At 38.3% G+C, this 24,250-nt stretch overlaps 2 protein-coding genes and 1 long non-coding RNA gene across 4 annotated transcripts; 1 reads left to right on the top strand and 2 right to left on the bottom strand.

Annotated features, from left to right (window-relative positions):
* Nucleotides 1-7: 7 nt before the first annotated feature.
* On the bottom strand, nt 8-2,154 carry LOC110050708 (serine/threonine-protein kinase PDIK1L-like). The gene has a single exon (XM_089274509.1). It carries the CDS (start codon nt 1,670-1,672, stop codon nt 791-793), a length of 882 nt encoding a protein of 293 aa, XP_089130635.1. The 5' UTR covers nt 1,673-2,154; the 3' UTR covers nt 8-790.
* Nucleotides 2,155-3,609: 1,455 nt separating this feature from the next.
* On the top strand, nt 3,610-24,248 carry LOC110050706 (choline transporter-like protein 4). 2 transcript variants are annotated; one of them, XM_089274506.1, is made up of 29 exons: nt 3,610-3,860; nt 4,726-4,761; nt 7,718-7,760; nt 8,711-8,784; nt 9,374-9,424; nt 10,226-10,253; nt 10,765-10,864; nt 11,045-11,140; nt 11,464-11,527; nt 11,902-12,013; nt 12,981-13,023; nt 13,842-13,882; nt 14,016-14,066; nt 15,256-15,317; nt 15,500-15,625; nt 16,120-16,219; nt 16,597-16,689; nt 17,558-17,654; nt 18,194-18,258; nt 18,485-18,611; nt 18,861-18,907; nt 19,251-19,345; nt 19,449-19,488; nt 19,648-19,717; nt 20,110-20,183; nt 20,543-20,613; nt 21,427-21,506; nt 22,274-22,358; nt 22,984-24,248. In XM_089274506.1, exons 1-29 carry the CDS (start codon nt 3,809-3,811, stop codon nt 23,106-23,108), a joined length of 2,148 nt encoding a protein of 715 aa, XP_089130632.1. In that variant the 5' UTR covers nt 3,610-3,808; the 3' UTR covers nt 23,109-24,248. The 2 variants fall into 2 exon arrangements, with proteins under 2 accessions (XP_089130632.1, XP_089130633.1); XM_089274507.1 differs by lacking the exons at nt 3,610-3,860; nt 4,726-4,761 and adding an exon at nt 5,354-5,601.
* On the bottom strand, nt 10,746-22,351 carry LOC149102097 (uncharacterized). Its single transcript, XR_016202292.1, has 2 exons — nt 22,229-22,351; nt 10,746-10,943 (listed from the first exon to the last, which is right to left on the bottom strand). It is a non-coding gene; the product is annotated as an uncharacterized LOC149102097 (long non-coding RNA).
* Nucleotides 24,249-24,250: the final 2 nt, after the last annotated feature.

Raw genomic sequence — 24,250 nt, 5'->3', positions numbered from 1 at the left:
TCGTAGATTTCTTCAACCGTACGCCAACTCATTTCGTGTGTTGGTACGGAATTCTTCGTATTGATATTATTCATGTCCATTTTAAAAGCCCAATCCAAAGTTACAGAGTTGATATTACGCTCGTGCATTACGCTTCGCACTCTGCCCCTCTAAACCGCTGTTCAATACGCTAATACGGACATCTCGATTAATTCAACGTGACGAATATTTCCGAAAACTTAAAGTAAAGAGCGACGTTGGCAACCAGTCCAAAACTCTCTGAAACCATTGACGTTATCTTTCAAACTTTCACTGGAAAATTTAAATCTGAAGCTAACCTACATTAGGCAAAGTAAGACAGAAAAGAACTCGGAGGCTTTAGAATAAGATGAGTTTAAAAAGGGTACATTTTTTAAACATCTTCTAGAAGTGGAACTTTGTGCACTTCTATACCAAGTCGTAACAATCTTAAGTAATCGATCAATCGAGCTCTGTTTGATAAAAAGTGAAGTAATAAAAACAATTGAGAAGTCACAGACGTTCTTTTCAAAGCGTCATGACCGACTCGGCAGAGCGTGGAGTTTCGTGTTTCTTGTTACCGTACGTTCCCGATACCTGTTGCTAAAGATACCTCTTTAATTCACAATACCAATACTTTCGAAAGTGAAAGAGGAAAAACCTTAACGAGAAATTCTAAATCTAGTTTTAAATTATTGTTGAATTAGCTATATTTGTAATTATCGCTAATGAATGGCTAAATGCATATGCTAAAATTCTTAGCGTTCCAAGAGACGCTGCTCTTCGTTCAGTTTCACACAAGTCGCGCTTTCACATCACTGGCACTCGAGCGTTGGCGATAGTCGTAACTCAATACATTTGTAATCAATTGCTGAACATTTGGTGATGCTTGTGTAAAGGTTACCATGCTGTTTTGATAGTCATTAATATTTGCCATGGCAAAACCCAGGCCGACCATGCCATGTGTAGGGGTAGAAACGAAAGCACCGTACATTCTCTGTCCGGCTTCCACCGCCATAAAGCGTCGTTCCATTATTGCGTAGAGGAGAACGCCAAGAGAGAACACGTCGGATTTTTCGGTGTAGTGGCCAGCAAAAACCTCTGGAGCCATGTAGTGAAGAGTACCTACACCCGTTTGCATGTAGTACTGTGCATCGCTGAGCCCCGCGTTGCTTTGTTTGAGAGCGATGTACTTCCGGGCCAAGCCAAAGTCGGCGAGCTTTATATCCTCGTTGACTTGATCCGTTAGAAGCACATTCTCTGGCTTCAGATCGCGATGAACCGTGTTACGCGAGTGGAGGTAGGCCAAGGCATCAGCAATTTGACTCATCCACTTCAGATTCTTTTGAGGATCGTAACCCGGTCGAGCCAGCCGATCATTCAAATTTCCACCTGAGCAGTATTCCATCAAAATCAGCACGTGTGTTTTTTCCACATCGATTGACTTATCTGCTGCTATTAGTTTGATGATGTTGGGATGAGAAAGCGCGCGGAGTGTCTTGATTTCTTCCAGGGCGCTCTTAACAGCAGTGGGATCAGTTTGGCAGGCGATGTCTTTCAATGCAAATAACTCGGCAGTGTCGGCATCCCTGACAAGTGTAACAGTACCGAAACCACCTTCACCAAGAACTCGCTCAGTCTTATAGTACTTTCCCGAGACACGAAGTAAAGCCATTGCAAAGATTTTTGTTTCTCGAAGGACTTGCTAATTGTTGGAGACAGTTTTTTAATCTGACTATAACGGAAAAAATTGGCCGATTTCTCATAAACGTGTAGCGATAATGAATCTTGAATTTCTTAGAAAGAGCAGCGTTTTGGTTTCCTTTGTCTCTCGCTCATCAGACTGCCTATTGGCTGTTATCCAAGAGGAACACTGTTCCCGTATGTACTGCGCCGCTCCCTTTTTGAGGCCGAGGAGATGGGAAGCGACATGGGACCGAGAATTCATGTTTTCACAATTTGCAGGCAGTCTATGATTTTGTCTGCGGTGTTTTCATACAGAGCTTTGCGTCCTGATCACCTTGATACATTTGGCGCGCGGCCCGGAGCACGGACTGGGACATTTGCCGCGGAGCCAAAAAGAACTGCGGTTCCTTCGAATGTCTATGTATGGAGATCGTTGTAAATGTGGTGAATTTTACCAATTTCAAATCCTTTGGCGGCCTCACTGGAGCTATGATTTACAGCAAGAATATTATTTTTGAGGTCGGCGTTGATGTCGTAGTTCCAAAGCGTTTCAACATAAAACTCTTGTGATAGAAAGGAGGCTATAAAAATACTGCCATAAAAAAACACCCCTTGGGGAAAAAAGCAGGAGATCTTTAGAGTTCCAAGATATGCTGTTCTTTGCACTGTTTCGCTTATATACTGAAGTCATACCAAGCGACCTCTTGGTCACACTAACATGTCAAACATATCAATGGCTCTCATACGCTGGTGATGGTCGCGACTCAATGCATTAAGAATCAAACCTTGAAGGTATGGTGTTGCTCGTGTGAAGGAATTAAGGGTAGCACGATAGGTGGATAGCAATTTGCCATGGCCATACCCAGGGCGACCGGGCCATACAGCGGTATAGCGTTAGGAACGGATGCACCGTACATTCTCTTTCCGTTTGCCTCCTGCATAAAGCGTCGTTCAATTATTGGGTAGAAGAGAACGCCAAGAGAGAACATGTCAGATGCTTCGGTGTAGTGGCCTCTAAAAACCTCGTTCCCAGGGCCCTGGGAACGAGGTTGCTTGATACATCTGGCGCACTTTCCGGAATGAATGGAGATCGTTGCACATGTCAATAAATCTCACTAATTGCAAATCTTTTAGCGGCCAAACTGCAGCCATGATTTACAGTAAGAACATTTTTTATTTCAGCGTTGATGTCGCTGGTCCTTTGTGTTTCAGCGGTAGCAGCCCGAGCCCTTGTCTGCTCGCGGGATAAAATCCTGGCGATACCGCGAGGAGAATGGTGAGTAGTCAAGTCAGCTCCTTTGCGCGCTGTTGCAAACAGCTCACTTCAGTTGACTCTCGAGCATGTGTAGACATCTCTGACTGTAATCTCATCGATCTTCGTTTAAAACTCATACCGCATTTAGTAAATCAGGTGATGAACTCCTGATTAAATCAAAAGCAAGAATAAGGCAAACTTGTCTGCAAACTTGACTTTTTGATATGACCAGGAGCGTATCACCTTGTCAAGGTGATAAGCTTCTGATATGACCGATGGCATGATCAATAAAGGATGATTATCACATGAATCATGGAAATCTGATCGGCTACAAGGCCTTGATGTTCGAGTCTATTTTAAAACTACTGTATTTTTAAATTTAGTAACAAGACTACAAGAGCCGGCCACCAAGAAGGCGTGGGAAGCCTTATGTCATGACTTGTTCATAAGACACCTCTTCGGAAACTTGCACTGAATATTAGTCAACTTTTCTTCATTTTTTGGGAGCCATGTTTTGTTTTCAGCCATATCCTTTTGAAGATTTTTACTTTCAAATGTTGCGTTACTAAAGTAACGAAGCTTATTTATAGAAACCTGCTAATTTGGCTCGAAAATATATTAAATTTCAGGAAAACATTCATTTACTATTTTGAACTCCAGTGAAAAAAATAAGATAATTCGTCCTTACACCTGTATAAAAGCCCGAGGAAATCGAAAGACAGGGTTTTATTTACTAGAGCATTCACTCATAACAATAAGTGTAAAACGATTGGCCGACTGCTATTAAAGGTTTGGCCTGGAAATTTATGCAGAGCGTTTACTTCACCGTGACACTCCTACTTGTGACGGCCGAAACTCTGTCGCTCAGTGATGGCGTCCGCTCCACCTGGAAGTGGCAGTAAAGTTGAAGACGAATCCAAAGGCAAGTTCTGTTTTAATTCAGTCATTTATAATTGTTACCTCGCCGCCTAATTGAATTTGTTAATACTTTCAAATTTGAAAAGTTTCTAGTCACGTTCGATTATATCATGAGCTTAAAATTATCTTCAGTTCAGTTATCGATAAATTGTAATAACCGACCCTCCACATCTTCTTGTAAAGCTCTTGTACAGTTATATGGTGTCACAGGTGCTCGTACTAAAGCTGTAAAGCGTAGGGTTAGTACACACGGACGCAGTTTCTCTACGTGTAACTCCACTTAACTGAACTACTGAACCATGCAGTCTGAGGAAGGAATTTTAAACTTTAAAATAAACATTTTTGCATACAAGTAGAACGTGGGATAAGAGTTCAAGACTCTAGCGAAGGATAATGTGAGATTTTTAAAGCTCTCTGAAGTTCCCAAGCATGGCTTTCAATATTTCTAGACTCTGCAGAAGGATAAGTTGCAGTTTTGGCGAAAGCTCCCAATATTCGCTTGTATCGTTACCACTGACACATATTTCCTCAAAAGTGATGTTTCTATGGTCAACAGACTTCAGTGATCAGATGCTTCCACCTAAATTTAGGCTTTCCCTTAGCTCCAGTTTGTTTCCTTCCAACTGGAATGAATTGTCAGTAGAGTCTACGTCCTATATTTCCTTTATTGTTATCTGATCACAGGCGACAGCGAATGAAATGAACAATCAACCATACAACTAAAATGCAAATTTCGTCCGCACAATTCGCAACAGTGATTTAATTTTCAGGCAACCTGGCATCGCTCGAGGCTATAATATTTGATATCGAGTCCTATATGAGCAAAATGATTATATAATAATTGTCGGTTATCTATTTTCCATTTGCAGCTGAAAGCTTGAAGCTTCTCAAGGACCAAAAGGATGGTAATGAAGGGTTCCTACTTATTTCTGGGTTTGGGGGTGTTTGTCTGTTTGTCGGTGGAAGGCAGGTGGGAGAGTTGGCGACGAAAATAAGTTTTACAAGTACAGCATCTATGTGGTGCTTTTGTGTATTAGTCTTTTCTTTGTTAGTTATTTGTCACAATGGGGTTTCCATGTCTACAGTCTCTGTCCCACAAGTTTTGATTTATTATTTGTCTATCGGAGAAAGTAAATTTCAACCCCAGCTAACTTCAAATTGGGTCTTTTAATGCTTCGCTAACGAACTACCAAGAAATAAACGGAAAGCAAATAATCAAAAGTACAAACTATGCCGTGGGATGAGCAGGAGGTGGGGGTGGATGGCACTCTTGGTGGTATCAGTTTTGTAGACCTAACGTACAGGAACCAAGTCTTAGGGTTAGAAAAACACCTAGAGCTTCACCCCCAAAATGGCTCATGGTGGATTTTGAAAATTTCCGAGAAATTCTCTGGCATGTTTAATTTTGTATGAGAGTTTCCCCGGGTAACCCCCGGGGTACTTACTCGAAGCCAGTCACGCAAGAACTTGCCCCAGGGAGTCCCGGCCAAGGCCTTCGCTTACGTTTACAGATTACGCCTGGCTATTTTTAGGTATAGTGTTCAGAAGTGAACTCTGCACGAAAGAAAGTACGTGATACTGAAGACAAGCGGTGTAATAGTTTCAGTAGAAAGCTAGGCTCAGTACAAAGCTATTTTCGACATTTTTCAAGAGTCTTCGGTCTTTGTGGTCTATGAATAATTCATTGATATTTTGACGCGATTATCTGTGGCTTGGGGAAATGGAAATGGAGGACCAAGAGGACGGTAAGCGTACATTTTCGTCCATCGTTCACACAAAATATGCTAAAGCTTATAAAGTTTTGAGTCGTAAGTGACTATGTAACTGTGAAACGTTTTCAAGTTATAAAGGAATCTTATAAGCAGCTGAGCGAAAAATAATGTTCACTTCGTTGCATGAATTTTGCAGTGATGCTATCTATGCTGAGTCACATAGCATGAAAAAACTGCCGAGTCTAGGGTGAAAGGTTAACGATAAATTGCTTTAATTCATACAAGACGTTTTAAAATGCAGAAAATAACGCTTAATTTTGAAATTGGGAGGAGAGATAGAGCTTCGGAGATAGTTAGGACTTAATGCTTGAGGCGTTTGAAAACGTTCCAAAGCGACAGCTTCGCTAGTCAATTGGACTTCGCGCTGAATTTGAAAAATTAAGCTTAGTACTTGCTGCATGTTGATGCAATGCTTCAGTTAGGTTGAAGTTTACCTTCACACGTCATGTTTTCGCCCGGCCAACAAGTTCGTGCACAGGGCTTATTAAAATTTACAACAACATGGTCACGTAATTTATTCGAAGTGTCGTGTTATCATCACGTTCGTCTTACCGGTAGTAAATGTTGTCGTTATAACAAGTTCTTTGCATAGAAAAGTGTTACCATATAAGCTACAGATATATTGGTTTCAGCGGCTTTGATTGTAAACATGATAAAATACCAGAGCGTTTAACTCCTTACTAAGTATTTGATCAACGAAGAAATATGATTCTTGAGTTTTCTGGAAAAGTAAACATTGACATAACACCGGGTAATTTCAAGAGAAATTGCCCGCTGTTATCTTAGGGAGTGTTGGATCGTTGATTTAGAAAAGCGACAAAGACTTGCTATATTTCGAAGACTGTGAGAAGATCATAACAGTTGAAAGGATATAATATTTCTTAAATGTATGCAAATTGTGAATTCAGGCCGTTAAAATTAAGCGGATTTACATGCAATTATACTTTTTATGGCAAACGTTCATAGATGGATTGCTTATGTTACAATTCTGCTAAAATAATTATTTGAAGGTTTGATCTCCAAAAAAAGTTTAGGTGATGTTGAAATTTAACGAAGATCTAGAAGTGGAGTTTTATTATGTGGTCTGTTTTATAGCAACACCTGTGCCTAGTGACAGATGTGTTTTTTCTTATTTTTCCCATCCATAATAATTATTGTCCATTTTTCATGTCTAATTTTATGTTAATAGACCTGGCATTTGTCTAAACTTTCTCTTAAGGACGTTCGCGCCAATTGTTTCTGTGCATTCTTACTGCGCACGCAAATTCACACGTCACGTCATGCATCGAGCACGTGGGCTAGGTACTAAAATTAACAATGATAGGGCAGATGATCTTGGACGTTCGGTGACCCCTACTTTTCTTTCCAGGAACAGATTTTATTTACAATTATCTCCACATTGACCAAATCAATGTGGGAAGTTAAAAAAAATTTCAAGATTTCTGTCCACGGGACATTGAATCCTGCCATCTTGCAATGTTGTCTTCAAAACTTTTTTCGGGCTAAAATGGCAGAAAATCCTGTATCTTTTAGGGTAACACATGTCTTATGTATACTGCAATTAGGAGTTTTAAGTAGGTATCTCCAGCTTATCTGCTGAGCCATGCAGATTTTTATATGGGTCTTATGTCCCTTTATCTTCTGAATAGGTGATTTGCAATATATCTATCAAAACCACAAGGTTATTAATTAGTAGGTGAACTTTGTACTGTCAGCAATCTGGATTATCATGTTTGCACAAACATCACAAATGGCGCGTGTACACACTGTAGTATGCTTCAGAGTCCACAGATCTTGTTTTGGGAACTTCATACTGCAGTGTGAAGACAAACTCCCAAATATTGTGCACAGATTATTACACACAATACCATAGTATGTGCTGGTATGTCAAATGGTCAGCTTGGCATTAGTTTTTCATAGTACTGGACAGATAGTTTCATCAGAGTGTGAACAATGGTTATAGGCAAAATGTGTACTCACTTATTTATTTATAAGTGATTGCTTTCGGTTGATCGTCAGCCAGCAACTTATAATCTACCACACCGATCATTCAGTGTTTATTTATCAGACATTCTTAATTGCTTTATAGGGAAGAAGAAGAAGGTTGAGTTTAAAGGACCTGTTGAGGACAGGTGCCTAATTATTTTAACTTGTTTTCCCCCCCCAGGGGGGGGGGGTACTTAACAAAGTTTAATACAGGGAGGCTCTGCCCCAAGGTCCAACCCCTTACCCTTTTATATATCATTTTGGCAGAAAAGGTACCCGTTTTATATACCTTGTATTGAAAAAATGTACCCCTTTCACATAACTACTTTAGAACACTGCACTTCCTTTCTAAACCCTTGTAATGAAGTTCATGAACAACATTACGGGAGAATATCAAGCATTACCAGAAGAAATGTTAAGTAAACGACATGTGTTATGTATTCACTTCAAATACCTAAATGACTGATTTCCCGACCCTTTTATATACCTCAACTTGTGAAATCCCTATCCTTTTATATACCTGAAGCCTGAAAAAGGTAACCCTTTCAGGCAGAGCCTCCCTGTATAGGTAATCATAGGGAGTACCCCCCCTTTTCCATTTCTTTTCAATGAATGAATAAATGAATGAATGATGTAATTTCATATCTATTTAACAAACAGATTCCATGTTGCGGTGTGTCTGTTCAGTAATAAATCACAGATGATATCAAAATATGGTAAGAGCAAAAAAGTGGCATGCAAGCCTATAGGGAACTGTGCCACTGAGTTTCTTGCCACATTTTGACGTCTTCTGTGGTTGATTGCTGAACAGACGCATTGGCAACATGGAATCTACTTGTTTTATATAATAAAGAGACAACAAAATTGTTAATGTCATCCAATATATCATAAGTAGGAACCAATCAAAATGCGAGAATAATTTGACTTATTGATATAAATGAGATAAATATTGATCTATTGAAAGATTTTTATGTAAAAAAAAATAGGGAAATGCCATAAATAAATTTTGATTGATAATTAGTAGAAGTTGTTGAAATCAAATAAGGTGTGATATACTCATCTAGTACATACTTCCAATTATATTTATTTTCTATAGGTCATGCACAGACATTCCTTGCTGTATTCTCTTTGTAGCATACATTGTTGGCATGATCATTGTTGGAATAATTGGTAAGGTTTACTTATTTGTTAAGTGTTAATTAAGAAATAGAAAACATGTACCATGTTTCTATTGAGTTATCGATAAACAAGTTGAAGTTTGGGAGAATGAGAAATGCTGTGGGAACATGAGCCACAGGCAAGTGTTTCCACAGCTTTTTCAAGTTCTCCCAAACTTTCACGAGCATTTCTATATCTCGATAGAAACACGGAGAACATGTTTTCTATTTCTTTTAGAAAACACCACGATGAAAAAAAGGAAGACAACTTGTTAACTTTGATTTTCAAAATGTAAATTCTCTTTGCTCATGCCATCATTACATCGACAGCTCATGCTAGGTCTGTGTTTCTATTGAGTTATAGAAACACGATTTTTAACCAATCAGTGCACATATTTTCTGAGGACTGTTTTCTAAATTGTGATAATGGATGGTCAGATTAAATTTAATGTGTATGAGGACTGAAGGTCACCTCATGTTGTTAAATTTTACACTTAGAACAATATCATAATCTATAAAAATATAAATGAGCAAATTTGCAAATTAACCCTGGTGATATGTACTATGCAGTAAGTAGAACTTGTTTTTTGAATTGTTTACAGCATTTAAAGAAGGAGATCCTGATAGACTTCTGCTTCCACAAGATTCTCAAGGTATGTTATGTAACCCTTGATTTCCTGAGAGTGATAACCGAAATTTTATTAAGTCCTTTTTAAAACATCATTAGTACATATATAATTTGTGTTTAAAGTGGGTAATGAGAAAAAAAGACTTTATCATCAACAAGACCTTGTAGAAGTTATGGTGTATTATTAATAGGAATTTGTAATTTTCATAATTAGCTTATATTTGCTATTATATATTTAAGTATCTTAGGAATTCAATTTGGGAATTTTTTTCCTTTTTCAATAGATAAAGTACATGTTTAGCTATCCTAATAGAAAACTTTCCTTAGTGCCCCTAGTTAGTGTGAAAAATGCTAAGATTACATATGACATTTGAATATAGTTCTTACTTACTAACTGTATAACATCCAATAAACTGTACATTGATGTAAATTATATAACTGCAATTCACTGTTAAATATAGTGAAAACTGACACATTTTTAAGAGAAAGGGAATATAGTACTATTGAGTAATTTGCTATTTATTTGATTAGTACTTGCTCTTTAATTAGTATTAGTTTAAGGTCCTTTTTTCCCATTTCATTCTTGATTATTGGAATTGTTAACTGGCTTTACTGTATTATGTCAACCATGTTTCACTACTTAATTTCTACATCATGTGATATGACTTGTATAATATTCTGGTTAATTTTGTTTATTTACTCAAATTTCTTTAATTTCCTTTTGTCTCTTATTCTCTCTTTTAAGTAAAGTAGAATATACTCGGCGATAAAGGTTACTGTAAAACAGTGTGATATAAACTGACAGTTCTAAATTGCTGCTTTGCAGGAAACATTTGCGGGAAAGACAACTTTGCGTAAGTTTTTTAATCAATGCCTGTTCAGACTATTATTAAATTAATGTACACCATTAGGACCAGGACCTTTCATGAAGAAGTGACATTTAGTTTACAGAACTGTGAATATTTCAGTATGTCACGTACATTACAATTTTGCCTCGAGTCCTCCTATGAATGGCAGTTTGGTGCCTTAACAAAATTGATGGTCAGGAATAATTATAACTTATCATTTATAAGTGGGTCATAAATAAGTAAATAAGGCCAGGTTGGCCCAGGTACTTTTTCCTGCCAGTTTCACTGTTTTGTATAAATTTGTTTATGGATGGTTGGTTCAGTTTTTTTTTGTCCATTTAGGAAATGATGTATATTTAAAACTAAAGTAATTTTGTCATTGTTTTTGTGTTTTAAATTTAACACAAGTACAAGCACACTTTGTACATTGTTATAGGTTCATGAACAGTGTACTAATTGGTTCAAGTTGACTGTGTGTTTGAATTCAAGGCTGACAGGTTCTTTTTAATTTTTTTAGGGATAAGAAATACCTTCTCTTCTTTGACATCAGCACATGTGCCACAAAAGGTGGAGACTTCACAAAATTTGTCTCTGTGCCTTCATGTCCCACTCCACAGGTATACGTTTGCCCTTGTTTCACCTGCACTGTATGCTGTGTAAACTGAGAGTGCTACATTGGAACCTGATCTTTAATACCTAAAATACCAAAGACAGGCTGCATTATACAGTAGCAAGGGCATAAGGCCTTTAAATAGATGGTAAAATTTATGACTGCATTATTTGTCTCAATTTATTAGGTTTGTGTCTCGGAGTGTCCAAAAAAGAATGAGCTGGGAACCAGTCGAAACGCCAGTGAAATGGTGTGCAAAGAAGGAACCGAGACAGTTACTGAGGTATTTTCTTTAAATAAAAGGTCACATTGTGATAAATTATGTTATGATTTACTGATATGTTAAGGTTTTGACAGACATTTCTGGATACGCTGCATGTGTATCCTCCATAACCTCAAAACTATTTTCTAAAATTTTGGTTGTATCAGCAAATATCATAAGTAGATTTTGTGTTATGCCCAAGAGTATGATGCAACATCCACCACCAGAGGGCTTAGTTTTTCAGAATCCAAATGAATGCACATTAGGCCAGTTGGTACCTGTTTCACAGTCAGTGTACATGTCAGTTTTATGCTAACTGATATTATTCCCTCTTAAATTGATAGGGTAACAAGGTCAAGATGGTAGCAAACGGAAAGTGTGCTCCATACTATTTGGTTTCACAACCAGGTATATAAGTGCATTTGTCATAAAAGTTTGGTGTGTGGCTTGATTCAAACAATTTCAGTATTGTGTTTATTCTGTTCTTTGAGGTGAAGTCACATTTCTTAAGTTGTGTCAAAGTTGTGTATAGGGAAGTAGCAATATTGCTACCTGTTTTCCGCTATGGAAACTAGAGTTGAAAAATTCATCAATTTATTTTTAGTGTATGGAGTGCACTATTGGGATGGTTTTGGGAACTGCTGTCCTCTAAAGCACTAACACAATAAGCTGCTAAGTTCAGAAAAACTCTTGTGACTGGGACCACAAGTTTGTAATCTGCTTAAGTAGACTGTAAACAAAAACGAGTTTGGGCTGACTTGTTTGAGTATCTCTGTTTGCAGTGTTATATCGATGTATACCAACCTTAGCAGATAATTTACTGGCTAACAACTCCGTAATAACAAATGCAGCTGGAAGTAATGTGACAAAGGCGGTCATTGAAGCTGGATTAGAGTGAGTATTGTGCCATTTAGTTATGTTTTTTTCTCCAGTGACAAAAATATAGGAGAATCTTTGTTAAGAATATTTTTCTCACTAGCATAAGTGATCATACAGTTTCTGATGGAGCTACAAGAATGTTAGTTGTGAATATTGACAGGGCATCATATAGCACTATTAACTGTCCCAAGAAATTTGAGCCCCATGTATTTTATACTCTTTGTGGGACGTGGGTGTAAAACTCTTAAAGTTTAGAAAGAATGATGAGCTCGTTGGCACTTTTGCCACCCAGAAATTTTGCAGTTTTAAAAGTGAATTTATCCTTTGTCTTCTCTGCACAAAGTTGTATATTGATGAGGAAAAATGCAAACAATGACATAGCAAAGATTCGCCTTTAGCTATATCTTGGGTGTTGCTAATCCTGGTTAAATGAGGCAAAAGGAAAGAAAACTCGAAATGGGTTGAAAAAACTTTAAACCAAACACAGATTTAGACCTAGAAAAGGTACTGTGAAAGTATCTACTGGACTGGGCTTTGCTTTCCCAATTAAAGGTCGCACTGTTTTAATAATCAGTGCCTGAATCATGAGATCATATGATCTGTAATATAAAGTTTTGCCTTCCAAGGGACCACTTACTGTAATTACATGTATTAGTTTGCATTTAAGTGTAAATTCTGGGAGGAACGTATACTCGGAAAAAATTTTTTGTGAGTACATGTTTCTCCCAGAATTTACACTTAATATCATGTTGCTGTTGTTTCTTCATTGGCATAGTTTCCATTTATCCAAAAATTATGAATTGAGCCTCATTGAAATATTTGTTTAAATACCAAACAGCTACCATGTGACAGTGAATGTCCAGGGTGTCTGTCCTTAGACCAAACTGAAATAGCTTTGTGTAACTTTTTTGATGTCTGTCTGTAGCAGACATCACTTTAATTTATTATAACCTAATGGTGCATTTCCTTTTCTGTTCTGTAGAGGTCTTAAATTTCTCCTGAATGCTCAAAATTTTGGGATGTCGGTATGTAAATATATTTTCTGAGTACAAGCTATGAATAACCTGGCAGTTTCGAACTCTCATAGGTAACGAAAAATAGCTTGAAATAGCGGTAGTTCAAAATAGCCAGTAGTAAATGACTGAAGGGGAAATCCGAGGGAAATGGTTTTGAGTTTGAAATAAAGGGGAATTTGAAATAACCGAGTTCGAATTAGTGGGGTCCAACTGTATTGCCCAAGTGTACATATTTTATGCGTTTAGATAGTAGTTTTTGCAAATTAAAATGGAAATAAATTAGGGGCATGACTTGTCTCTTAACGCCTAGTAAATAAATATAGCAAAGCTAGGGTGCGGACCTTTTCATTACGGGCATGCAATCCATGCAAGGGCCTCTGTAGGTTTAGTCCTTTGCCCACATTGTGCGCAGGCCTATATGTATGATGGGCAGTTTTCTACCATTGTCTAACAGCACAAAATGGACTTAGAGCACACAATGCTTGCAGGTAGCAGGCTCGGTCATGAGCTACTGACAACACATTGCCCAAAGCCTATGGTAATGGTTTTCCTCTTAGAGTAAAATAAAGCTACTCTCAGTAGTTGTAGAGATAATTTAGCAGGATTTGAGTAAGTGAGATGATGTAAATGAGGCGTATTTATTTAACGTATAACACACATGAAAATGAATCAACAGATTTTGCAATAAACTTTCAATTGATTCATTATTTAACACCCAATGGAAACCAAACATGCACCACACACTTTGCTTGAAGACTGAATTGCCATTATTAGTAAATACTTTTTTAACCTTCTCAACTAACTTGTGTTTTTTTCTACACCTTAAGATATTTGAGGACATGAAGGCAGTGTGGTACTGGCTTTTAATGTGAGTTGAGGTGGGCATGCCCCTGGGCATGTGAGAGCCCCTACGAGTTGTGCCTTTGATGCTCCTATTTGACAATGTGCCTTCAAACCATTTTTGATTATTTAATTACAATTTAATATATGTTTGTCTTCAGAGGAATGGTGCTCATTGTGGTGCTTGCATTTGTCTACATTTTGATCACAAGGTAGGTACATGTATTGTGAAAACTTTATGTGCTATTTAATTAATAATTACTGCAGATACAGTATGACATTATAGATTTATTTGCAAAAGAATCTTTTGTATTGTGTAGTTGTCAGAACAGACTAGCCCCCAAATTTTAACTTACAGTATTTAATTTATGTTCCCCTTGAAGCTGGGGGAATGGGCACATACTAGTTGATTGCAGGTTACTTACATGTATTGTGCAACAAGTGACTGATCATGGTAGAAGAATGCTTTATGATCTCTTTGTTAATTCAACTGCTTTTTTTGGCCTGAAGAGAAACTCCTTATGGACGTTTGTACCCATTGTTACTATGGGTCCTTTCTGCACATGAAATTCATGTCGCAATATCATGCCACGTTAAACATCATGCATGCGTGCTAAGGAAGAAATATAAGCAGTTATCTAGGGCTTGGCACCGGGTGCGCTAACTTTGCTTGCAATTTACTCTCTTTGATGCTCGGGGAAAGACATCAGCTCCAAAAGTGTACTTCGGATACACACAGCTCCAGTAAACAACATCCAAGTTTTTATTCCAACATGGCTACCGAGTTCCGGTACAATGCGCATGTCTGTACTCTGTACTAATACGAAATACCGCTGATCATTACACTTAGTTGTGTTGAATTGAGGACGTTTACCTGATCTAAATGTCACTAATGTAGCTTTTTTATAGCCGACACTTGTAAGTTAACATTGTCTTAAAATATTTAAAACCTCTTAAAAATGCATGGTCTTCAATGCACCTTATCTAAAAAAAGAGCACAGTCTTTGCCTTACATTATGTTTTAACAAAATCTATCTGTGGGAACATTTTGGATGCAAATGCCTTTGAATAAGAAGTAATTTCGTAAGTTATTTAAAATGAGAATCCCCTTGTTACTGTATAGCCAACTTGTTAATGCCTCCAGATTTGCTTTTGCTTGTTGATGGCCAGATTAACAGGTTTTCACACTTCTTTTATGCTGAAATGTTGAAGTTCATCACAGAGTAATAATCTAATTTACAGTTTTACATACAGTCATGTCATGCGCATGTGTGTAGGGCAGTAATGATAAAGCCTGGTATATGTATCTAACCTAATTTCAAGTGATTTTACATGCAACAAAGCTCAATGACACAGTTACTTATTTCTAAAAAATTAATTATATATTATGTAATGGTGCAGATGGATAACAGGTCCCCTGATCTTCTTCACCATCATTGCTGTCTTTGGCCTCATCATTTATGGTAATGTAAAATTTTAATTGATTTTCAAAATACTTAGTCCTTTGCAGTTGGTTGCTTACACATGGATTAATTTTTTTCCCACTGGCTCCAGACACAACACTTATCAAAAAACCTGCAATGATTTATTATAATTAGACTGTAGTACTTCTCTGAGAAATTACGGGATTAATCTCTTTCTTTAGGCATGTACTTTTGCTACAGCAAGTACAAGTTCCTTAAAGACTCTGGTACAAGTCAAGACTTTGAGCTCAAATTTACATTTGACCTGGACAATTACACAAAATCCAAAGACACTTGGCTTGGCTTGGGTAAGTGATCAGCTGATCTTTTTTTTTTTAAATTTTTGATACTGTACTATGTAGAGACCATTAAGAATTTATTTAATCCCTACCTCTGGATTTTCTCTGGACTTTCTTCACAATATGGACACTCAGCTCAGGCCCTTTGGTGTCCATGCTAAAGAAGTTTGACTGTTTAAAGGAGGTGTACACTGTAGTAAAGAAGATTGCTAGCAGTGCAAAAGAGTTTTCCATTATGGGACAGGTTTGGTTGAATTTGTGATATTACATATAGTTATAAATTAAAATACCTGGAATAAGCAGTGTGTTTAAAATAAGGTAAGTACGTTTAATAGTAACATAAGTGAACAAGGTTATCAGTTCTGTCCTGTGTGGGTTCCTAGTTTATCTCATATTCACTGAAGAGTTCACTAACATGGCTGTAGGGGGCGTAAGCACTTTAAAAAGTTGCTAAGTGATCTGAACACAATCCAGTTATGTGGGACTGTTTGATTTGTTTTCAGGTATTTTCCTGACTGTTTTATTGGTTATTCTTTTGCTGATTGTTCTGGTGCTGTGTAAGAGAATCAGGATTGCTGTTGCTATGATAAAGGAAGCCAGCAAGTATGTTAACATTTTAGAACTGTATGTTGACAGACAAATACCTGTCTTAGAAGCAAAATATGAATGTGACGTAGAGTAAAATATGTAAACATTATTTTGTGTTACATCGAGTTATTACCAAGCCATGTCTAAAAGTTAAATGCTGGGGGTTAACCCTGGGATGGTCTTGGATAGTCTTGCCATGGTTATTAGGGGCCTTGCACAAAACACGACGAAACGCCACTACTACGGCCCCTATTTGGGTTAGACTACAGTACGTCTAAGGGCCTTGCAAAAATACGAACCGTGGCTCGACCAAACTCTTCTGATATGCTGCCAAAGCATACCAAAAAGGTACAATTAGGTATAATGATCATAGCAATTTTTTCTTTGTGAAGGGCTGTTGCAGCAATCAAGACGGCTTTGTTATTTCCCCTTATTCCCTGGTTGTTGCAGCTTGCGCTGTTTGCCTGGTTCATAGCTGTTGCTGTGTATCCTTTACCAACAAATCTTCAATAATGTAATTTAAATGTAATGTAAATCTTATTTATAGTGGTCATGCACTTAGCTATACAAGCACTAAGCTTAGCTAGTTTACAGGCATGCCACTGAAACAAAGGAAACAAATATTTGAAATAAACGCAACATAGTTAAAAATCTCAACTGGCAGGAGGCAGAGCAGTTGCCTATTTACAAAGCCTGACCGAGGATTTGAACTCGGGACTACCGAGAAACAAATCTCGCTAGTGGCAGGGTGGAGGCCTTGAACACGGGATCTCCAGATTACAACACCAGCGCCCTAAACCACTCGGCCACGCTGCCTCCTAAAAAAGCAGAGAGTAATTCTATATCGGTTTAAGCATGTTCAAAGTTGACTATTAAGTACGCCTCTGTATTCACAGAGAAGTGCTGTATAACTATGAATACGTGGGTAATTTCTAGCTTTATTGTATTGGTAATTTTAAAGAAATCTGAAAATCACGTTATGTTGTGTACACACCAGTGCAGCCATACACGCTGAGAACTGAAGAAGGTCTTCCTGCCATTAGTCTTGCATTCAGGAATTGACTTCTGTCATTCTAGTCTTTATTATATGACTGAGAAAATTACTTCGTTGTGATTGGCTGAGAGAAGGCCAATTTATTGTTAATTTTTAATTTTGCATTGTATTGGAGGTTCGTAATTTTCCCTGTCATGTAATAAATGAGTTATCGTGTGAACGCTCGAGCAATTGCACTAGTTTTCAGTTTGTTAATGGAATAACTTGACAAAAGGTCGTTCAAATCTCATGCTAATCACGGGGAACATAGAGTTAAGAAACGCCTTGTATTTGAGAGTTGTGAATCTTAACTGGTGTAGTTACCTTGTAACCAATGGTACAGCTCAGTACAAGGTGATTGATGTACCAGAAAATGACCAGTACAACTTAGCGAACCAGAGTGACTGTGACCCGAAGGTAAAGAACACATTGGTGCAGTACTCACGTGTTACATGACGATCATATGAACTTACGATTGTAAGATGTTGGTTTAAAGTAGATTGGGTTTATTGGAATGGATAATAGGAATCAGAAGTCCTTCAAGTACTTGATGATTTGCCAGAAACGACGTTTGTTCCCCTGACTGATCCCAGAAATGAGTGATAAGGTCTCCATACCGCTTAAGACCCTGTATTTGCCCATGCTCGCGTCCGCACTCACAACTAACTTGAATTGCAAAGCGCATTTGAGCATATACGTATGGAAAATGCCGTGTGTGATTGCATGATCACTAATTTCTCCAATATATAAGACCATGGCTTCGACACTATTTTAGCCCCCTTGAGACCCTAATGGACATGATATAACCCTTCTTAGCATTCAAAATTTAGTTGTGGCAGATGAAGTTCGGTTCAGCCGTATACGGTATTTCACTTTTAATCTTTTATCGGGCTCTGAGTTAGATGTAAGGAAATTGTTTTATGTTTGATATGTATTTGTTTAATCTTCTGTGTTAGACTTTCGAAACCAAGTATTCGAACACCAGTGCGAGCTGTGTTTTGGCTGGATTCGAGGAGAATGTGTAAGTTCCTTCATAATTTGTGGTTTTGTTCATCTATGTTTGTACATCCTGAGGAAGCCCTGGCATCAAGAGATGTTGTATGAATTTTATGAATGCTTTTTAGAAGCGGTATGATACTGTGGTATACTGAAAGATCAGTGGATCGTGTTGTCGACCCACATGATATGAAGTTTTGAAGATGTACAGAGCCTAGTTTTATTTTCTGCTTTTGTCTTGTGCTTTACAGACACCTGTTTCGAATGGAAGTTTTCCATTTCTTTGGTTGGTTGTGGATAATGAACTTTATTATTGCCCTTGGTCAGTGTGTGCTAGCTGGTGGCTTTGCACAGTGGTATTTTACCTACCAAAAAGAGGTAACAGAGCTCTCCTCGCCCTATGAAATATTTTTGGTTGTCATTATGTTATGTTTTTATTTATGGTATGGCAAATGAAACATGATTATGACGACGACGATGAAGATTTTGACAACGACGATGATGAAGTTCTAAAACATCGTAGTTTAGAACTGCCTGTAGTTCTAATGATGCTCTACTATATTTATGATTTAAACTATTTCATACTTTGAAGGTGACCAATTATTATTTGTTTATCTTTTTTAACAGGATGTCCCAACCTTTCCCATCATTGTATCTTTCTGGCGCACCCTAAGGTATTTTTGATTCGGTTCAGACTATCGATAGTTAAACGTGGTATTTATGTCAGTACTGTCATGCCCAACTCCCAATCTGGGCTGTCGGGCTTGTCCTTACATTATTCTCAGCTTCCGGTTAAATAAAAGTGGCGGACACTACCCCTTTGCCACTGTAACTAGGCACTTAAAGCACTGTAATATCGAGGACTTGGGACGTGATTAGTAGAACCTGTTCTAAGCCTGCCCTCCAAATTCATAATCCTCTTCGTGTCTTAGTGGTACATAACGTCGTTGCCTTCCAAACAGTCAGTACAGAAACACGCAGAAAAGCAAAGTGGTTAATAAAAGTATTTTTTTTCAGATACCACACTGGCTCTTTAGCATTTGGAGCGGCCATCATTGCCATTGTGCAGTTTATCAGAGCAGTGTTGGAGTACATTGATCATAAACTGAAAGGTGTGATCATCGTACTTATTAACCCCTGGTTTGCCCAACGTCTTTTTTAAAGTGAATGTGATTTAGACTAACTACGATTTATTGTCTTTGTTTACAACATTAGAGGCTAACCAGGATTACAAGATTGTCAAGTTCATCTTGTGGTTTGTATTCACTATACGTGCAGTCTTCTTACTCTGGACAAATTAAAGTATTTTTGGAAGAACTACACTTTCCAGATACATGATTTTTTTAAATTATGTGTTTGACGTTCTATTATGATAATAATTGAAAATAAATGATGAAAAATAATTCCTTTTTAGCTGCTGCAAGTGCTGTTTCTGGTGCTTGGAGAAGTGCCTCAAGTTCCTCAACAAGAATGCTTACATCATAGTAAGAAACTGCAGTTGATGATTTGCCTTTGTTAGTTATTGTAAATAAGCTAGGAGGCTCGCGCGCAATCTTCCTGACGTAAACTTTCTCATTCTTGTATTTGCATCAGCCTATGTAATCATGGTACTATGAGCGCGTTTTCTTCTTTCTCTTAGATGCTAAACTAGTCTAGTGAAATGTTTTACGAAACAAACGAAGAAGCAAACAGACAAACAAACAAGGAAATTGTATTTCGTTTCGATGTGATCAAGAAATAGAAATAGTGTCCCAGGGTATTAACATGACTTGGTCAGTTGTAAGCGGGGGTTATGACGAGCCTTGTCTTCAACCAAACTTTGACTGAACTGCTGTGAAGTTGTTGTTGTAGGGTTGTTTTTTTTTTCTATTTTGAGATTGCCATCAAAGGAACGAACTTCTGCAGTTCTGCAAAGGAGGCCTTCATGCTGTTACTGGAAAACGTTTTAAGGTAAGAGAGTCGAGTAAGAACTGGACCTAGCATGAAAATGAGGCTCATAGGCCGGGAATCTCTTTATTCGAATAGTTAAATGCAAACTCTATATACGAATTCTCACTTCTAGCGACTAGGAAACAATATTACCGGTGTAAAAGCGTAAGCTTCTCTTTCTTTCAAGAGCTTGTTTTCTTGGTTTTCGCCGCCACGACATTTTTGGACATAAACATTTTCGCTTCAAACGCGCGCACTCTTTTACTTATGGTGAATCCTGTACGTGCTGTCGTGTTTTATGCCTTGTGATATTTTTTCTGCAAAGCTAGGGCAGCACAGGTTGTTGTTAGTTACTGATGTAACATGTTCTTCATCAATAGGGTAATAGCAGTGAACAGTGTGACGTCATTCTTGCTGTTCCTGGGCAAGCTACTGGTGGTTGGAATTGTTGGTGCGTAATGGTTTTCATTCGTTATTGCCATATGCTATTTCAATCTTTAGTTGAGGAACGGCAATTTTCTTCACTGATTGTGTTGCGTTTGTTTTAATTTGTGGGGCGTAAAGAAAATTATTCTCGTACCCAGAGTCGCCCGTCCCTCTTAGCCTGCAGAGCCTTGCTACGAATAAAAGGTGTTCTGGAAACTAGTGATTTGATTGGCTAGTCCTTCTTGGACTACGTTTTCGCTAGTAACGCTGGTTTCGTTCCCGTGAGTATCCACTGCTTGATCTCCACCTAAAACCGTTCGATTACAGCACCTATAGACCTTCAGGACCTCAAGTTTAAAGCCGGCTTTCACCGATAACGGAGAGAATAGACCTTTTTAGCTTGGATGGTTTGTTTTTCCCATCACAGACCACGAGAATTGTTCTTTATCCATCTAAAAATTATTCATTCACGTGCAAGCGACCATTTGAACATTTGAAAGTAAGAATTCCCAAGAGTATCATCACATGATCTGAAATGGGGCAACAAACTACCCAAGCTGAAAACGTCCACTCTCTCCAAAGTTCTCCATAACGAAATCTATGTATGCCACTTCCGATCAAAATTTTAAATTCTCTTTATTAAAATATGTTGTTATTTAGCGGTGATCAAGAAACTTTACTTGTGCTCAACAAAGACAAGGAGCCATACAAGCGAAATTCGAGCCTAAGTTCTGGTTTAAAGGCGAAAAAAGTCCCCATCTTTGTAATAAAAGTCAGCAGCCCTGTTAATAGGAAATTCTCTGAGTGATGCGTACTTTTTTCCTCTGTTATTTTTCAGCTGTTTGCAGCTTCTTTTGGTTCGACAAATTAAATAGCGATGATCCGGATTCGCTTCAGTATGACGTCGTGCCAACGATTGTAAGTTCAAGGCTATTCTTGTCGAGTACAGCTATCCGTGCCCCCTTCGCAGTGCTACTTTGAGTACAATGCTCTCTACATTTCTTTTGCGGGCCTGTGCTTGCTTGAGATCTTATTGACAGTAATTTATTCTATTGGCTAGAAAACGTCATTGCTGGAGCTATCATAAGTATGGGTAATGAATTGTTGACGAGTCAAATTAGGACATAATATTACGCGCGTTTTGTCAAAATTAAGTTGACAGAACACAAGTGAAGTTATTTCCGAATTTCACGAGTGTACCATTTGATAACCTTTTATCATCATGGATGACAAAGTACGCTCACAATCGTGAGTTTTTGACTTGTTATTGTATCGAGACAACGATACCATAGCAATTTTGTAATTTTGCATGTGAAATGATAAAATAACGCTGACATTTCGCGTCAGAATTAAGGTGTAATTTATCACTCGTGAAATTATGGTACAAATCTCATTGGGCAGTAAAATGAACGAGATTGCACGGGAATATGCTGAAGTAATTCACAATGGAACCCCTTCGAGCAAAAGGCATCAAGTGGATGGAGGCCTTTCCTATCAGTCACTCGGTCATTCAGTCACAGGACTGGCCTTGGCACATCCCATCACCGCATTTGTACCGGTTACGAGCAGATATCCCTTCTTATTAGACACTTTACTATTTCTTAGTCTATTTGATTATGGGTTGATCGTATGTTTCTTACATGCTTTGACGTAACATACTCCATGTTTGGTTCATCTCCTGCCAGGCCATGGTGATATTTGCGTACGCTGTGGCAGTCCTGTTCTTTGATGTGTACGACATGGCCATCGACACCATATTCCTGTGCTTCTGTGAGTATACAGTAAACACGTAGTCAGACGATCTTAGCTCTTTTCATTCTGAAGACAGCTACAACGGAGGGAAAATTAAACACTTTTAACTGAAAATAATGAACGTAGTAAGGTTTCAATCTCTTGGTGATGACTCAAAGCCAGCTGTTTCTATCTTACTGAAATAATTTTTGATTGAGTTAAGAATCCAGAACGTCCCCTGTCCGCCCACCTCTTCTCACACAAAATCAAAAGGCCCTTTGGGCCATGCATCACTGCTCTAGTCTACGAGTTATCCCTCTTTCGCTTATTCCGTCGTGCGTGACGCGAAAGAAAACCGCGCGAAAAAATGGCCGCGCGGACTCTTGGGGACGAGAAGCATGCTCGTCTTGCCCCCAGGATCTCGCGCTGCTATTTTTTCCTCGCGGTTTATTTACGATCTCGCTCGACGGACAAAGCGAAAGAGGGACTACTCGTAGTCTACCTTATCTCAAATTAGCTGACAATTATGCGAAAGGGTTACCATGGTTACTCTTGATAAAAACTATTACGACAGTAACAGTCTGGTCTGAACCCTTACTGTTCGTGTAAAACATTTCCCTACATCTCTGATAGGGTTTTGAAATCTAACGTTTTTTGTTGTTAGTGGTTGATCTTAAGATAAATGACGGCAGTGCAGAGAAGCCTTATTACATGAGTGATTCCCTCAAGAGCATATTGCACCTCCAGAACCGCCCACCAGCCGACGAGAATGATGGGGGAACGAAGTAAGCAAGTGGACTGGACCCGAGATGGCTCTTCATAATAACCGCTGACAACACTGGATATTATCGTATCTCTCCAGTTGCTAGATAAAATAATTTCCTTGCACTCAGAACTTAAAAAATGGTTTTCTAAGCTTACGTAATTCACGGTTAAACAACGATGTAGCGAGCAATCTTGTGGAATGAAACCGGAAATTTTTCGGGGGAAAAAAAAGATGTCTAGCTTTGTCACGATGTAACGGACATCTTTAACGTATTTGTGCTTTGAGCGTCAATGTCCGTTTTATAGAAGTTGTCATGCAATACACTTTATATCTATTTAAAAATAATTTTGATGTAAAATTACTTATGCCACGATTTCTGATGCAATATTTTAGGCCCCATCCACACTACGCTGGATAAATTTGAAAACGGCGTTTTCACTCTGAAAACGGATCAAAAATTTTCCGTCCACACTACGCCGGAGAAATTTGAGAACGCAACAATCATCGGTCATTTTGGATTTGTGTTTGAGGAAACCTCGGACAGGGAAATCACACTCATGATTATCGTGACGTCGTCGTGACACGAAAATGAAATCCGGCGTTTTCAAATTCCTCCGGTTTGAAGAGCGTTTCCGAAAAGCCTGGTTTTTGTGATGGGTATAGTATGGACGGTGGGCCTAACCGTAGAAATAAAGCTGCGTTTTCAAATTTCTCCGGCGTAGTGTGGACGGGGCATCATGTAACTTGTAACAGCATCATAGCCGTTCTAGAGGACGACACTCGATGTTTTTCCACGCTTCTCTCCACAACAACAGAAGAGGAGCGTTGCCCTACGACTCGCGCAGTACAGTTACAAAAAAAGTAAAACATGTACACCGTCAAATACTTTATTGTGATATGTAGGCTTACTGGTATGTCCATCGCTTGTCCGGGGTTTGTTTCTCGGGAGCGGTGGGGAGGAAAAGGTCCAATTTTTCCCCTTGCAGTTGGTTATCAAGCCAGTGTAGGTTAATGTATGTTAGTATAGCTAGTTAATTGTGAATTCTACCGTGTCCTTAAATTTAATCAACTCTAATATAAGGAAGGCTGGTACTGTAACTCGAATTTGTTAAAACTGATGAATTCGAAATTGTAATAATAAAAAATGATGAATATTCCAGGTATC

The sequence above is a fragment of the Orbicella faveolata genome, unplaced genomic scaffold (genome assembly GCF_042242905.1).
Source record: "Orbicella faveolata isolate gen_17 unplaced genomic scaffold, um_ofav_v1 contig_36, whole genome shotgun sequence".
In the NCBI taxonomy this organism is placed as follows: domain Eukaryota; kingdom Metazoa; phylum Cnidaria; class Anthozoa; order Scleractinia; family Merulinidae; genus Orbicella; species Orbicella faveolata.
This window is presented reverse-complemented; position numbering and strand designations above follow the sequence as displayed.